Consider the following 16,191-nt stretch of genomic DNA (forward strand, 5'->3'; position numbering starts at 1 on the left):
GACTTATGATGATTTAGATGTAAATGGGAAATTAAATTAATTGACAAAAGAAACGATATGAAATTAGTGGCGCAGATTAATTTCCGTAAACACAAAGGGTCATTAGTCACAATCGAGCTACAGTATGAAAACCCTAAAGAGGCTACACCATGAAGAAAGAGCCCTAGTTGAGACAAATCCACGTGACTTTGGTTTACAGATTAAAGATATATACAAAATACAAACCCTAAATAAGCAAATCGACCATAATCTCGTAAAAAGAACAGACAAAACACAACCTCATGTAGAAGGAACAATTTCTGACCGCCGCCAGTGTTATTAATTCAGAATCATAATAATTTCACGATTTTCAATCTTTTCCTATCAAGTTTTCAACTCCCAACATCATAATTTTCTTTAGCATCCATCCACAAACTACTGTGTTTTAAACTATTTATTTATTATAATGACTAGAACTAGTAATTGTTATTCCCAAAAACTGTTAAAAAGCTCCTGCTGCAAAAAATTAGGAAATTGTTTGAAAATTACATAATGGAATCAAGAGAGGATCGGAGAATGTTTTCTAAAAGTGCTGATATAGTGTACCAAGCTTATTGGTTTCAAGCACTTCTAGCATTTATTCCTCAAAAAAAAGAAAATTGTGAAAAATTAATTTCTTTCATTAGAAACAAAAGAATAATTCGAAAGGATATAATTAAATTCACATTATCGAGAGGGCCTTTAAACTCTGACAGTAAGAAAGAAAGGTTCAAGGAAGGGCGTTAGAATAAAAATAGTAAATAACAATTATGATATTGTTACTCATCAAAAAGACATGTAAACTTATTACTCTGCTTTTATGTAAGTCCGTAGAAAAGTAAAAAAAGACATAGAAGTTCGAACGTGGAACATGAACTTCGTTTAACGTACTTTTGCTTTCTGCATCTCTCATACTCACAGAGTCACACAAGTCAATAAAGACGCAAGTCTTATTTTATATTTTATTTATCTTTGGTCAGGTAACTCTCATTTAAAAAAAATAATTTAATGTGATTTTTTTGTTCTATAAATACAGAATCAGCTACCATCACATTCAGGTGCCCCAAAACCCTAAAAGAACCACTGAATTATAATAATAAAAAAAGTTTATAGCTAAAAGAAAAATTTCAGTCAGGTCAACCATGGAAGAAGCAATCATGAGACTCGAAGGTGCCGAGCACAGAGAAGCCAACAACAATTCTCTAAAGAGAAAGCCATCAAGACCTTCGTCCACCGCTCCTAGCTCTCCCGGAGCAGTAACCACCTCAAAAGCTGCCGCCGGAACCAACGCCTCCGGTGGCTCCACCATAAGGTACCGAGGCGTGAGGCGTAGGCCATGGGGTCGTTACGCTGCTGAAATACGTGACCCACTGTCCAAGGAGAGACGATGGCTCGGAACATTTGACACGGCGGAGGAAGCAGCTTGTGCATACGACTGCGCCGCTCGAGCCATGCGTGGTCTTAAAGCTCGAACCAACTTCGTCTACCCAATGCCTTCTCTTGACTCTTACCACCACCGTATTTTCTCGCCTCCTCCGATGAATATGTTCCTTCTACGCGACGTTTTAAACGCTCAGTCTCTTTCTCCGTTGAACGCCTTCGCTTACCCGCCTTGTAATCTCTCTAACGTAACCGACGCCGTTCACGAGTCCTTCACTAACGTCAACGATGTCTCCGAAGATCTCTCACCTAAAGCCAAGAGGTCAAGTACCATTGACAACGAGAGCCTGATCTCTATCTTCGAACCAGAACCAGCTGGGTCTGGTCTACTTCAAGAAGTTGTTCAAAGCTTCTTACCAAAACCTATCTCTCAACATGTTTCTACATTTCCAAAGAACAACCAACAGTCCGTTGGTGTTTTCCCGACAATGCCGGAGACCGGTTTTCAGACAGATCTTGGTTTACCCAACGTCAACGTCGAAGGAAACGGATTTGGTGAGGTCAAATATCACGGAGAGTTGGATTGGGCTGATCATGAGAGTGGGTTTGATTCAGCTACGATGCAGTACAACGGAAATGTTGGAATGCTTTATCAGTATTGCGTTCATGATTATTAGAACATTGTTGTTGTGTTCTTTACATGCTTTTCACTTCACTGTTTTTTAGTACTCAAATCCTTTTTTGTCTTTGTTTCTTCATCTATTTGTATGATCAGTTTATCCCTCAAGATAGAATGCTTTAGCAAAGGACAACTTTATCTGAGTATGAGCAAAGTTAATTAATGATGTATAATACATGTCGATTCTGAGCTAAGATAATTAAAAATTTGAGAAAATAAATAGTCGAGGGAATGAAGACAACACCAAAAAGACAAAAAAGATCTTCAACAAAAAATAGTCCTTTTCTAATAAGTTGACTTCAGAATCCAAAAAGACAGCCTTTGTCCTCCTTTTCCTTTTCCCGGCCCTTTCAATCACCGGAAGCACATAATTATATTTTAAGTTCCCAAAATCCTTACACCCTTGTTTGTCGGTAAAAAATTATCACAAGTTCTAGACCTAGAGGTTCCATCAAAAGTCAAAGTGTTTATAGTACCATCAAAACTCGATAAACATATATTTGTATGCTTGAATTTGCATAATTGCATGTTTAGTTATATATTGGATTGGATGTGATATTCTAAGGCTCCAAGGAAGGAGATCAATCAACAAAAACAACCATCCCATTTATGATTTTCTAGGGGCACTCTTCAAAAATCCAAGATCTTCTATATTGTAGTTTATGATTTGATATGGAAAGATGTTGTGATTGTCTTTGATTTTAGATGATCACATAGTCGTCACAATTAAGTACATACAGGATTTTAAAAAAAAAAAGTACATACAGGATGAAGAAAAAACGGATCAATTAAAAGAAAAAGTGATTTTTTTTTTTTAATTTCATGTAGAAGTATTTAATATATATTAAAATTAATAAAGAACCAATTCAATTAAAATAGAAATTTTTATATAAGTTAAATTTTTATTATTATTTTACACATATAATTTGAAAAGATAATATTCAATTGAATTTTATTTTGCATTGCACATATAATAGATTATTATATGATGCACATATAATAGATTATTATATGAATATGATCTCTCTAAACGGCATTTATAAAAGAGTATAATTGATGAATGATGGAAGTCATATTAATAGTGAATCATTATCCACTTAAGGACCGATGTGGCTTTTGGGGTTAGGAGTAGTTGAAAGTTGAAACATTATGAAAAGTTAAAGGATACAGTTGGTCCTTGATGGAGTCCATCATCATTCCCGTGATGATCATGCAAGTAGAAAAAGATTTGTTCAGCCTTGAAGCTTCTTCAATATATAAAATTGATAAAGAGGTTAAAATCTTTTTATATATACATCTTTGATTGCACTTCTTGTCTTTCATATTCAAATTATGAACGATAAAGGAATCATGGAGACTAAAGCTTCCATAGGGGAGATGGGCCTTGGCGGGTTATCCCGGCAGACCAGCATCACTAAGACCAACTGCATTTGCTCACCGACCACTCACCCGGGGTCATTTAGGTGCAAGCTTCACCGGACTCCATCGCTGCAGCGTAACAAGAGCGTTGAGACGAACATACTTCAAAATCTTATGACCAAGCCAGATGATTCAAGCACCAGAAATGAAGCAGCAGCTAAGTAGTCACTATATGAAGCTTAGGGTTTGTTTTTGTGTCTATGCTTTAGATCGGAGCACTATGCTAGTGACCAAACAAAGTAGTATAGTTCTATTCTCTTTCAGTCTTTTGTCTCTAGTCTTGTAGTGAGGTGCAAGTTTTTTAATTTATATGTGGATATTGAAGTCTATGTAAAACATTTATATTTACTTTTTCGATAAATTTATTGATCATTATATTTTCCCCACTTTAAGATCATTATGGTTTGTTGGGAAATATTTTAAATATTTTAAACACATACGGTGCCTCAAGATCTTGGCCTTTAAGAGTATCTCCATACGGTGCCTCAAGATATTATACTTTTTGAGACTCTTATACTTTTATGTAAAACTACTATTTTGAGACTCCTATATTTTTTTAGTATTAGAAAGTGTACTTCTAAAAAATAAGAAGTATTGATTTGTTAATTAAAATTATATTCTTCCAATGGCGAGCTCTAATAATTGGAGTTCTTACTTTTGAAAAAAAAATATTTTTAAAATATATATATGTTAAATAGAACAATTAATTTAAATGTTTAAACAATTAAAATTTTATTAAAATGGAAAATTATTACATTTCAGAAACTTTTAAACATAAAAAAAGAAAAACATACTGTATTAAAGAGTCATTCTAACAATATCGTTTAAACAAGTCACTCCAACAAAAATATAATCAGCAATTCCAACAATATCCTGCCACCAAGTAGGAAATACGTACGTATGCTTAATATATTCCTGCTTTTCCACATCTTGTAGAACTCACAACTCGGAACTAACATCAAAGCAAATGATTATGTGACCGTTTATGCATATCTCAGACAATCCAACAATATAATGAGTCTTGCAACATTCAATTTTTCTCCATGACAATTCTCCAGTTCTGTTAGAGTTAGAACTAGATGTTCATAAATTGCATAAAAGACAACAATACCTTGAACTGTTTCTCAATCGGTTCATACACAAAAAAACTGCTTATATATCCACTCCACGTCGTTGATTTGGGCAATAAGAAGTTCTTATATCAAAAAGAAGGGGAAAAAATGTTTTTATATCAAAAATTAAACCAATCACATACATACACATACCCAATAAGAATTGGTGTTAAAACTTGTTAAATAAGAGGCAAACTCTTATTTTTTTATTAATTTTGATTTATTTTTTGTCCCAAATAAAATAAGAGTCTTTGCTAAAATACACCAATGGATAAGATGTTTCAAAGGGCGTTATGATCAGATAACTTTTAGACGATTAAGTCGTTCCCAAATTATTTGAAGTTTCTAGGCTCTCATCCACAGGTTCTCTCTCACCTATGTTATGGGCTGGGCCGTGCCGGGCCAGATCAATCAGGTTGACACAACCTACACCACTTTTTGACCAAGCAACAAAGACAAATCTGAAATCTACAAGACGACCGACGAAGAGACCCACGTTTTTCCTAGGCCTCTCCATCCAAGTTGCGCATTAGATACAATATTATTTGGCCATCGGCATCTAATTCGATCATAATAGTGTGACGAATAACCAACAGTAACTACCATATACCATTTCGCCGTTTGTAATCGTTGGCATATACGACCTTAGAAAAATTATAAACCGTTGGCCCACTTCAAGGATACGAAGTTGTTGAAGTTTTCGACCAATCAATTTTGCTATTGTTTAAAGCTAATCTCTCACGCGCTATGTTTCGTATTGGATCCTTACCTATGTCATTAGACCATATCTCTAGACATGTGCATTAGAATATATTAAAATCAGCCAAACCTCTAGGAGTATATATCTATATTTGCTCGGACAAGACATAAAGAAAAATGGGAATCGGATTCACGCCCATCTATTATGTTGACTTCATAACCTCATATTACATTTCTTATATAAACGACCCTTACGATAGTTTCCAAAGATATCGCTACCAAAACAACAACACTCGAAACAAAAGACAGCTAAACGGTTCTAGTTTTAAGGATGGTTCTTGGAAACTCCTCCAATCACAAATCTCATCATCATCATCATAATCATCACCACCGAGACCCGATGAAGGAGTTCAGAGCTGTCTTTGCGGCAGAAGATCCGATTCAGGGCTTCGAGTATGCAGATGTGAGGAGGTCGAAGAGCGAGATGATGGGCAAGAGAGAGGTTGCAAAAGCGGAGGATGTTGACAAAGAGGCAGAGGAGTTCATCAAGTTTGAGCATACGAAGTTCAGCAAGTGGATGACTAAGAGCGCCTAGTGTATGCGGACAAATAATAAGAAATGATAAAAGCTAGTGGCATACCATATTGGCATATTCTATATAGATTGTATTAAATGATATTGTGTTCTTCTTCTTCTTGTTTTTATTTTTGTTTTGTAACAAAATGGGTGCTCTTGTTACCTTTGTCTACAAAGGTGCATGGAAATAAAGACTATGATTAGTAATTTTATGTACTTTTAGATCTTTAGTCCAACGCAATTTTTGTTTCTGATAACATGCAAAATCTGGTTTGGATTCGATTATTAACTAACTACACAAACACAAACCATTACGCTACAAGTTATATAGACCTAGTTCACATTAGATGCAAGATTGTCACACTAATCATGAATACATGAAATTAAAGTGCAAGAAATTAATATAGTCTTATAGAATATAACTCTTTCTATAATGTTAAATATTAATACAAGAGCTTAAGAGTTGAAATATGCGTTCTGCATTCATATAAGACAAGAGAAGAAACCCCTTTTTAAAACCAAGAAAAAGGAGAAATCACACACACACACATACAACAATTAAAGTCATTGTTTATTATGAAAAAAACCCCTTTTCCAAACCAAGAAAAAAAAAGGGGAAAAACATAGACACCAAAAAGGGTAAAACAGAGGATAGAGAATGTGGCATTTCCCTATAAAAAGGTAAAACAAAGCGGAAAAGAAAAGTGTAAAAAAAAGATTCGCACCACTAGAGAATAGACCTGCAAAGTGGACATGTGGTGTGGTTATTACCAAACCAGTTGTCTAGACAAGCTCTGTGGAAGAAATGCTTGCAAGAAACCAACTCACTCACTTCCTCTTCCTCTTTAAACCCACAAAGACACACACAACACTCCACACCTTTCTCTTCTTCTTCATCTCCTCTGTTCTCACACAGAGACTTGAACTTTGTTATCGAGACTCTTCTCCTCAAGAAATCCTCTTCAGGCACGTTTTCATCTAAGTCCATGGAGGCTTCGCTCTTGGATACCACAATTTGAAAAATAGACCTCACCATGTTCTTTAACAGAGTGACTGAAACAATCGTGTTCATCACCAGAAGTGGTAGTACTCCTTCTGGCGCTGTCGGAAACTGCGAAAGACCCATTTCTTTGTAATGTCTTCTTATTTAGCTTCTATAAACAAAAGATGAAACTGAGAGAGTCTTTTGAAAGTTTTGAGACTTGAAGAAAAAAAAAAACCCTTAGAAGAAGAGAAATATAGAGGAAGTATAGCCGCCACTCATGTTCCGATGGGCGATTGGGGGTTTTTTTTTTTGTTTTTTTAACCAGCGGTGGTCTACGCACGTGTCGACACAAGAGAGGTTGTCCTTAGAGACTCATCCCTCTCAATGTCTCAACTTGATTGTGGTGGACACAAGGTAGGTTCGTCCTTTTTATAACGAAAACAGAATTAAAAAAGAGAAAAAACTCTGTTTTTGTTTTGTTTTTTTCTATGTTGTGTTTTGTTTGTAGATCTTCTGACACGTATTGCGATCAGCCAACCAGGTGATGCGTTGTGGAGAGCTCCTTGTTCTCCCGAGGTCGACTCGTAATCGACACGTGGAGACTCATTCATCTCTCACGATCGCTAACTTAAGAAAGAATGCCATGTAATAATGTACAGACGCATTGACAAATCATTTCAGAGTCCACACACCTGTTCTGTTTCAGCTCCTCACAATCTTTTTTGTGATTAAAACCATGAATTGTTATGGACAGTCCTCTTTACTAATATCAATGGAAACTGTTTAAAGAGATGGGGTTCATCTATAACCTGTAAAAATGTATATATGTTGAGACAGTCTAAATAGTATATATAGCACCTCAGAAGTTTATCCTGGCTACAAGAACTACTAATATATGGTAAGGTCCTATCGAGAGGTGGTTGAATTGGATGGGCTCTCAACTTGTAACGATTTGAAATAATCCTTCTCTGCGTTTTCTACTCTTTTCTCGAACAATTTCCATTCCATTTGACATCTATCCCTTACCTGCAAACACACACAAATTTTAAGACAGATTGGTCTATTTGGTTGCTTGCTTTTCAAGGTATCTAAAAACCTAAGACAGTCCTAGGTCTTTTGTTATAGAGAACCCATGAAACTCCCTCAAAAAGAAAACTAAGCTTCTCTTTCAGACAGAGGCAAATACAAAACCAAGTTTTCTTACCCCTTGCCATGGCGCTTTCCCGTTGTCTGAGTTTCCCTGTATACATATTGGCAAGAAAAAGGAGAAAGAATGAGATTTTGATTGTTTTTTTTTTCCTTGGAGAGAAGAATGTGAGGAAGTTAGTTAACCTCATTGCCAAGGGAAGGGATAAATTGATGAACGATCCACTGAGAGTCTACAATTCCTATCTTCTCATATGCAGGCTCCTTCATTTTTCCACATATAAAAAATGGAGGACTCATCATTAATCGATCAAACAACACGCAGGTACGTTTATATAAAACATGAAGCAACATTTCAATCTTTTGAGTACCTCAACACATCTTCTGAGTGCAAAGTCAAGACCCCAACCATGAACCAAATCATTCTGTTTTCAGTTCATAATAAGGTATAAGTAAAGAATTTGGGAAATGGGAAAGGAAACTTTGCACATAGTGGAATAAGATAAGAGATGATAATTTAATTGTGACCTGGATCATATGCCACACGCAGCGCCACGCATTTTTTGAGAAGACAGGAGCCATGATTTCCACAAATCTGTGGTTTTATGAGAGACACAAAAATAAAGCTAAATATGTGGACATGTAAAACTTGAGTTCGATAGAGAGACTATTCTAACATACCCAGCACACGGAGGCCGTGGAGGATGAGAGCACCAATCTAGTTTCTCATCTGTTTCCCTGATAAAGATTCAAGCCAGCTGTATTGTAAGATATTAAAATTAAACTAGAGAGGAAGTTATGAGTCAGATATATACTTATGGACTTCACTATGTTCTCTTCTTTTGGTGATCTGCCAATTAAACCCTCTCTCTGGGTCCAAACCAGGTTGTGAAATCTCAAGGCCGTGCTTCTTCACTATGCGTACGTATCTACAACAACAAACATAGGTTAGAGATTTTTTACTGAGCTCAAGTGAGAAAGTAAAAGAAACTCACTCTTCTGCGTTAAAGTGATCGACTCCAAGATCTTCATCCCATATGAATATATAATCGTATTGTGCTACAATGTCCGGGTGCAAGAATCTCTTTGCATACCACCTTACAATTCACAATATTAATTAGAGTCAAGAACGTCATATAGCCAGATAAAAATTAAAAGGGGATTAAGCAAAGATACTAATACCATTTTGTCTGCTTTTTGACACTTATGTGTATTGCATTCTTTGACCACTCAAACTCATCATTCCACTCACTTGTTCTCCCATCGTAATGAAACAGAACAATTGTAAAGTTGTCTGAAAACTAGTTTTTTGAGTAGACAATACATAATTAGTTTACTATCAAGTATTAAGCAAAAAGAGAAGACAAGAAAGGGCATCACACAAACCTTGTTAACATATGCATCTATATTGTGTCTCTGATTATAACCCACTGTAAATGTTGCTAGATATCTCGGTTGTTTCTTCAAATCCTGATGAAACAGAGGAAACAAACTTGAAGCTAGTGTCACTAATGACCACACATGAAAGATGGTAGTAATATTCAAGAACGAGAACAAACCTCATCAGGGTTCCCCCACAATCTGCGCAAGTAGAAGTCTGATTCGGATGCAATAATACCGGGTGGTAATCTCTCAGCGCCTCGAGGATTTGAAGGCTCCCATATCTGAACTAAAACATTGTATTATTAAGCTTTGGTTTTGTTCTTAAAACATCAAAAAGATCTGTGTAAATTCCAAACATAAAACATGCCTTTGAGATATCAATGGCTTTGGGAGGAGTTGTAGTTCCTGAATTCTTATGAGAGATAGCAATGGAATGAAGAAGGTTTCTAGGGAGACTCGTCTACACAATTAAAAATGGCATGAGATGGAAGATAAAATCTAAGAAACAACGAAGAAATTTTTGGAAGATAAAGAATAAGAAGAACCTCAGTGATCCATAAAGATGGAAAAGATAGTCCAAGAAGAATGCCAAAAGCTATAGCAAACAAAGCAGTTGTGAGAAGCTTCATGCTCTCTTCTGATCTCCTACTACTACTAATAATAACAACAATCACATTATCATCAACGATCTGACTGTGAGAGAACAAATAAGAGAAAAGAGAGATAAAATGGGCTTTTTTCTTACCTGCGTGACAAGATTCCCATAGTTATGTTTTTAATTACAACTTGTCATCAACAGCATCTCGATCACTCCTGTTTATTGATAAACCAAACTGAAATCAATCACTTGAGCTAATATATACACGATCAGAACAAAACACGAATGATCAAACAAAAAACTTCATTTGCTTTATCATCACCTTAGATTAACAAAACAATGCTACATTCACGTGTCATCAGAAATCTTGATTAGCCATAGATTTTACACACGACAAAGCACGAAGGTTATAATAAAAAGAACAAAAAAAAGACGTGACATTTACATACAACGTAGAACACCACGAAAAATTTGAGACGAGTTTACGCGTCTTGATTCAAATTAAAGGTATATTTTTTGGGAGATCCTTATTCTTCCGGCGATCTCCAGTCTTCAGAGCAGACGTGTGGAACTGAACAGCTGTTTCGTAAAAAAAAACAAAAAAGAAATTGATATTTTTGAGGAAAGTTTAGATTATTCTATGATATGATTAGAGGTGGTGATTAGGCATACGGAAATTTGATGCCAAAACGGGGAGTTTTATAACCTTCACATATATAGAATTTTGTTTCAGTTAATTTGGGTAACTTAATCATCATATATATGGACGAAGATATTAGTCATGATGGACTCCTCACCCACCCAAATAAGATGACACGATCAACAATTTTGTACGTTATAACTCCTTTGAGGGGTCAATTTACAATTTGAACGGTTCAGAAGTCAATGCCTGAATAAATAAATATCACCCTTTTTTTGGAAACTATATATACCACGTTTAACTTTTTTTGAAACGAAATCACTATTTTTTGCATACATTTATTACAATATATTTTATTTTATTTTTACAAATGTATATAGCAATTTATCTACCATCCTGCAATTTTAATGGCTTTCCTATTATACATGGTCATTTGGAAAAAATAAAAAAGTGTTGAAAAAAGTAAATATAAATTGAAATCTGTTGATGAATACTTTACTATTAATCTAATATTATCAATTATTTATGGTATAAAATTCCTATAAGATTAATTCATGAGAAAGTTATGATAAATAATAATTATTTATTATATTAAGTGCTTTATTTTTTTAATTAATTTTATGTTCAGCAAAAGTAAATAAGATCAAGTTATGAAGTCAACAAATAGAAATTGAGTTACATAAGTTATTATACACTTTTGCCCAAAAAAAAAAGTTATTATACATGGTCATTTGAAAAAACATAAAAAGTGTTAAAAAAGTAAATATAAATTGAAATCTATTGAAGAATTGCAGATTTAATACTAGTAGTAAATCTAATATTATCAATTATTTATGGTATAAAATTCCTATAAGATTTAATTCATGAGAAGTTATGATAAACAATAATTATTTCTTATATATATTAAGCATCATCATATACGATAAAACTATCATAGAAGCGGTTCACTTTTTTAGAAGAATTTAAACACTAACATATAGTTAATGAATAATGGGATGACTAATGAGCTTAAGAGATTATTTTGCCAAGAGTTCTTCCATCTCATCAAAGGACAAATCTTCATATTCTTCAAATGCAGCTGAGACCAACCTTCTCTTCTTTTCCTGTGCAGTTTCAGTGAATTATTTATTATATTAAGTGCTCTATTTTTTTAATTCAATTTTATGTTCAGCAAAAAGTAAATAAGATCAGGTTATGAAGTCAACAAATAGAAATTGAGTTACATAAGTTATTGTACATGGTCATTTGAAAAAAAATAAAAAAGTGTTGAAAAAGTAAATATAAATTGAAATCTATTGAAGAATTGCATATTTAACACTAGTAGTAAATCTAATATTATCAATTATTTATGGTATAAAATTCCTATAAGATTTAATTCATGAGAAGTTATGATAAACAATAATTATTTATTATATATATTAAGTGCTCTATTTTTTTTCAGGCATTTGCAAAAAAAAAATAAAAAAATTCTATACCTTTTTGCAAAAATACCGTATTGTTGTCCATTTTCAATAATACAATTTTCTATATACAAAATGACTAAGTTTTAAACTTTAAACTCTAAATACTAAAACTCACCCCCTCAAAACTATACTCTAAAAGTAAAATAGATAACCCAAACCTAAAATAAAATATTCTAAAAATTAACTTAATATATTGTAATTGTGCAAAAGAGGACAAAAATGAAAAGGACAAAAAAGTAGTTATTTTGAAAAATGTATCTATAAAAAAGTAATACTAAATAAGAAAATATCACTAACAATTTCTCTCTTTAAAAAAAAAACAAGTTGTATGTTCAGCAAAAGTAAATAAGATCTAGTTTTGAAGTCAACAAATAGCTAAGAAATTGAGTTAAAATATTTATTTTTCTGTGTTAATTTGGATGTAAATCTTAGAACTTTGATCCAGGAGATTCATTTTCTGAGCCATTGCACTCTATGATTTTGAGCAAAAAAGGATGGTAAGAATCACATTTTATTGATCACTCTAGTGTTGGGTGTGGGAAAAACCCTACTCTTAAATTTTTTTTAGTCGAACATTACAACATGAAAAGATGTTAAAGCTTTGAAAAACTTTTTTTTTTCAGATGGGTATATATATACATAAAAATCAAAAACAAATACAGAGAGTATGTTATTTTTGTATACAGTACCGGTTTTCTCATAGTAGAGGTTCAGCGAGTTCCATCTCGTTCGCACTCTCTTGTCCAGACTCAATTCTTCTACCTCCCACAAAATCAATCCCGAGAAGTTGCCAAGGCCAACACGCATATCTAGCTCTGTTTGAGTTATTCATATCTCGATGGGTTTCTAATTCTTCAACTTTACGGTTTAGCTCTTGGATTCTTTCCCTCAATTTAGTCGCCCTATTGTCTGCGAGTCTCAGAGATCTCTCTGCAGCATCCCTTGCACCCATGGCTGCAGCAGCTGTCTCTTCCTTAAACTTTAGTTTCTTCTCTGATTCTATAATCGCTTGCTTTGCTTCTTCAAGTTCTTCTTTTAGCACAGACAGCTAAAAAAAAAAACAATAAGAGTTAAGACTATCACGCCTTAGTTCCCAGGAATTGCATACCTATAAATTGAACAGAGTGCACTAATAGGATCCAAAACCGGAGAAACTTCTTTACTCACTCCACCAAGAACTACACATCATAAAGAGACTTAAATCAAAAGGGAGAATCTCTACTCCCAGCCCAATTTCTAAGGCCGAGGACAAATCCTGGATACCCTAACTATCTCCTAAACTTCCTTTATAACCGGTTAGCTTTCTAGCTAACTGACTCAACTATAAGCTAGTACTGAGCTTGCCAACATAGCTATAATCCACTACAAACCACCTAGGGTAATTAAAATGCTCCTACACTAGACTAACCCCAATGACTTATCATCACGTACCTGTGATGTGAAGTCTTGTTCAACAGCTCCACCAGCAGCAGCCTCCTGCTCGGCGGCTACTTTCCATCTTGTTATTTCTTCTTCAGCAGCAGCAATGTCGGTCATAAGCCCTTCAACCTATTATCCCAAGGAACCAAAATCTTGAGACTGTGTTCTATACTTTGTCATAAAAAGCCAAATGATGCACAAAACAATCAGCTTTCACAGCAAGATAGGAAGCAAAAATTCACTCACGTTTTCATTCGCTATTCTCTCTTTTTCTTTAAGTTCTTCTATTTGGCGCATTCTCTGATTGAGCTCCTTCGTTTGAGTGTCCAACTGTTTCCTAAGAGCGCTAGTCTCTTCCCTGGTTGATACATGCAAATACAAGTGGTCCGCGTAAGATACACCAACAAAAGCAAGCAAAAGAATCACTGTGGACAACAAAACAAACTGGAAAACTAGGAGTATTACATATAAAAAATGCATTACACAAGGAACCACTTAGAGATGTATTTAAAACAGTCACTTCCATGAAGTTTCATTGAACATCAAGTACGATGTTGCAAGCACAAGTGGAAAAATTCAAGTTCCTAATAGAAACTTCATCAAGGTTTCCTTCGCCTCATCGTTCCTTGGCCACCTGATTCTATGAGGTAAAACTAAGCATCTACTTTCCTTGCGACCAAGTAAATACCTCTATCAAAGTTATTAGATATAAAAGGAGGATTTATGCGTGAGAGAGCTTGCCTTGATTCCTCCAACAAGTGCTGCAGTTCAACGATCTCAAGCTGAGATGCCTTGACAATATTTTCCAATGTGCTGGCCTGCATTCCAATACGGAGACATCATAAGGTACCCGCATAAGTGAAGTTCATCAAAAACATAATCGGCATTAAGGAACACACACCAGTGAATATATTTCATTCTCCTCTGTACTATGATCATCAGTACTATCACTATGGGAGTCCTGAACCTTGCCATCCTTTAAGAATTTACTGAATTTGGAATCAGTACCAACATCTCTCAAACCATTCTCTGCAGCCTGGAACAATTCTCTTTTTTGGGATGACTGCTCCGTGATCACCCTTTTGGACAAAGCGCTCCTCAGTAAAGTACCAATATGTTCCTTCTCCTTAACTAATAAACCCACGGTTTCATTCAAATTCTTCAATTCATGACTATTCTCTTCCACCAAACTCTGTGCTTTCCCAGAAACCACTTTGGTCAGTTCGAAGATGGATTCCATACCTGCTAAAGATGCTCGGATGTTCTCCTCCATCTCTGTCTCTTGAGGCATAAAGAAAGACTCAGACAAATCTGACTGTTCTGAACTATTACCATCAACTATCCTTACAACCTCGTAAAGCTGGTCATGGATCCTCGACACAAGATTCAGCTGATCCATTAACAAAGGACGCTGAGCTACCATCTTCACTTCCATAGTCTTCAACTTTCCATCATACTCATCAACCAACTGTTTCAACTCCAGAACTTCACCTTCTAGCACACTCACCTTCTCTAAATTACCTTTCTCAAGTTCAGCAATCCTCTTATCTTTCTCACTCACACCCCTCTCTAAATCATCAACAGTTGAAGCCTTCTCCGCAACCTCCAATCGCAAATTACTGATGGCAGACTCCAACTGAGAAACCTCAATGGCTATCTCATAATTTCGCTGGTCCATCTGCTCCCTAGCTTCATTTCTCGACTTAGCAGTAGTATCAATCTGCCTAACGAGCTCCTCCACGATTTCATTAGTACGCTTAATAACTCCATAAGCCACAGAAGCTAGACCAGTGTATTTCTGAGACTTGGGAAGACCCCCATTTGAAAAATTCTTAAAGCTGCTTACTTTACCAGAAATCTTCTCAATCCCAGAAACCAACATATGCGACGAATTCTCAATCTCTGCTTTCAAACCATCTCTAGATCTCAAAGCCTCGTCAAGCTTCTTCGACATCTCATCCTGCTGCTTAATCAAATCATCTTTACCTTTACTCACATTCTCAAGCTCCTTTGTTAAACTCTCCTTCTCCTCCAAGGCTTCATCTCGCTCTCGCTTAGACTCGTCGCGCTTCTTGATAGCCTCGTGAGCAAGAGCCTTTAATCGATTGAACGAAACCTGAAGCTCCGATTTCGAACTCTCAGCAGCTTCTCGAGCTTTCTTCTCACGATCGAGTTCCGCGATTAGTTCGTTTATCCTCTCTTCCGACGCTTCTTCACGCGGCGGATCTTTTAAAACAACAGGCGCTGGTTCGTCGGACTCAACGTCGCTGAGGACAGCATCGGTGTCCTCATCGTTTCCGTTAGCCATCTCACCACCGTACAATCAGTAAAGGCGATTTCGCCTTCTCTCCGATCTAAGATCGCAACAGTGACGTGCAAGGAATTGGAACGCAAAATTGCTTCGCCAAGGAGGCAAAATTGGAAAAAACGGAAGATCGAAAAAATCAGCGTTTCTCTACCAAACAGCCGTCACTGATCGGAGGATGGAGATTTACGAAAACGGTATATCGTAGTAGGTGGAAACAAAGAGCCGAACTTATACGGCGGAGGAACTTCAAATTCGACGGCGGAGAGGACAGAAGAAAAAAGTAATCTCGGCGGTGGGTTTGGTTAGTTTACTTACTCTGTCTTCTTCCATTTTATATTTTTTAAATAATTAAAAGACTTGGTAGGC

General features: G+C 35.5%; 6 protein-coding genes across 9 annotated transcripts; 3 read left to right on the forward strand and 3 right to left on the reverse strand.

Annotated features, from left to right (window-relative positions):
• The first annotated feature begins 1,113 nt into the window (after positions 1–1,113).
• On the forward strand, positions 1,114–2,204 carry LOC104757003 (ethylene-responsive transcription factor ESR2). The gene has a single exon (XM_010479689.3). It carries the CDS (start codon positions 1,161–1,163, stop codon positions 2,073–2,075), a length of 915 nt encoding a protein of 304 aa, XP_010477991.2. The 5' UTR covers positions 1,114–1,160; the 3' UTR covers positions 2,076–2,204.
• Positions 2,205–3,341: 1,137 nt separating this feature from the next.
• LOC104757004 (uncharacterized) lies at positions 3,342–3,882 on the forward strand. Its single transcript, XM_010479690.3, has one exon. The coding sequence runs from the start codon at positions 3,410–3,412 to the stop codon at positions 3,659–3,661; it is 252 nt and encodes an 83-aa protein (XP_010477992.1). The 5' UTR covers positions 3,342–3,409; the 3' UTR covers positions 3,662–3,882.
• Positions 3,883–5,554: 1,672 nt separating this feature from the next.
• On the forward strand, positions 5,555–6,090 carry LOC104757005 (uncharacterized). The gene has a single exon (XM_010479691.2). It carries the CDS (start codon positions 5,639–5,641, stop codon positions 5,900–5,902), a length of 264 nt encoding a protein of 87 aa, XP_010477993.1. The 5' UTR covers positions 5,555–5,638; the 3' UTR covers positions 5,903–6,090.
• A 254-nt stretch (positions 6,091–6,344) lies between these two features.
• On the reverse strand, positions 6,345–10,800 carry LOC104757006 (uncharacterized). 4 transcript variants are annotated; one of them, XM_019238705.2, is made up of 16 exons: positions 10,668–10,800; positions 10,445–10,574; positions 10,143–10,210; positions 9,943–10,051; positions 9,765–9,857; positions 9,574–9,678; positions 9,401–9,484; positions 9,197–9,315; positions 9,010–9,111; positions 8,830–8,943; positions 8,696–8,752; positions 8,543–8,609; positions 8,386–8,439; positions 8,201–8,278; positions 8,073–8,108; positions 6,345–7,894 (listed from the first exon to the last, which is right to left on the reverse strand). In XM_019238705.2, the coding sequence occupies exons 3-16, from the start codon at positions 10,160–10,162 to the stop codon at positions 7,775–7,777; spliced, it is 1,158 nt and encodes a 385-aa protein (XP_019094250.1). In that variant the 5' UTR covers positions 10,163–10,210; positions 10,445–10,574; positions 10,668–10,800; the 3' UTR covers positions 6,345–7,774. The 4 variants fall into 4 exon arrangements, with proteins under 4 accessions (XP_019094250.1, XP_087349713.1, XP_087349714.1 ...); XM_087493587.1 differs by having other exon boundaries at positions 9,943–10,048; positions 10,668–10,785; XM_087493588.1 differs by lacking the exon at positions 10,668–10,800 and adding an exon at positions 10,318–10,337 and having other exon boundaries at positions 9,943–10,048; positions 10,445–10,577.
• On the reverse strand, positions 6,372–7,009 carry LOC104757007 (putative E3 ubiquitin-protein ligase XERICO). The gene has a single exon (XM_010479696.3). The coding sequence runs from the start codon at positions 7,007–7,009 to the stop codon at positions 6,611–6,613; it is 399 nt and encodes a 132-aa protein (XP_010477998.1). The 3' UTR covers positions 6,372–6,610.
• Positions 10,801–12,593: 1,793 nt separating the features above from the next.
• On the reverse strand, positions 12,594–16,175 carry LOC104757008 (uncharacterized protein At3g49055). Its single transcript, XM_010479697.2, has 5 exons — positions 14,419–16,175; positions 14,259–14,335; positions 13,764–13,875; positions 13,530–13,646; positions 12,594–13,146 (listed from the first exon to the last, which is right to left on the reverse strand). Exons 1-5 carry the CDS (start codon positions 15,823–15,825, stop codon positions 12,796–12,798), a joined length of 2,064 nt encoding a protein of 687 aa, XP_010477999.1. The 5' UTR covers positions 15,826–16,175; the 3' UTR covers positions 12,594–12,795.
• Between the last annotated feature and the right edge of the window lie 16 nt (positions 16,176–16,191).

Source organism: Camelina sativa, chromosome 17, assembly GCF_030686135.1.
Source record: "Camelina sativa cultivar CO46 ecotype springtype chromosome 17, ASM3068613v1".
Classification (NCBI taxonomy): domain Eukaryota; kingdom Viridiplantae; phylum Streptophyta; class Magnoliopsida; order Brassicales; family Brassicaceae; genus Camelina; species Camelina sativa.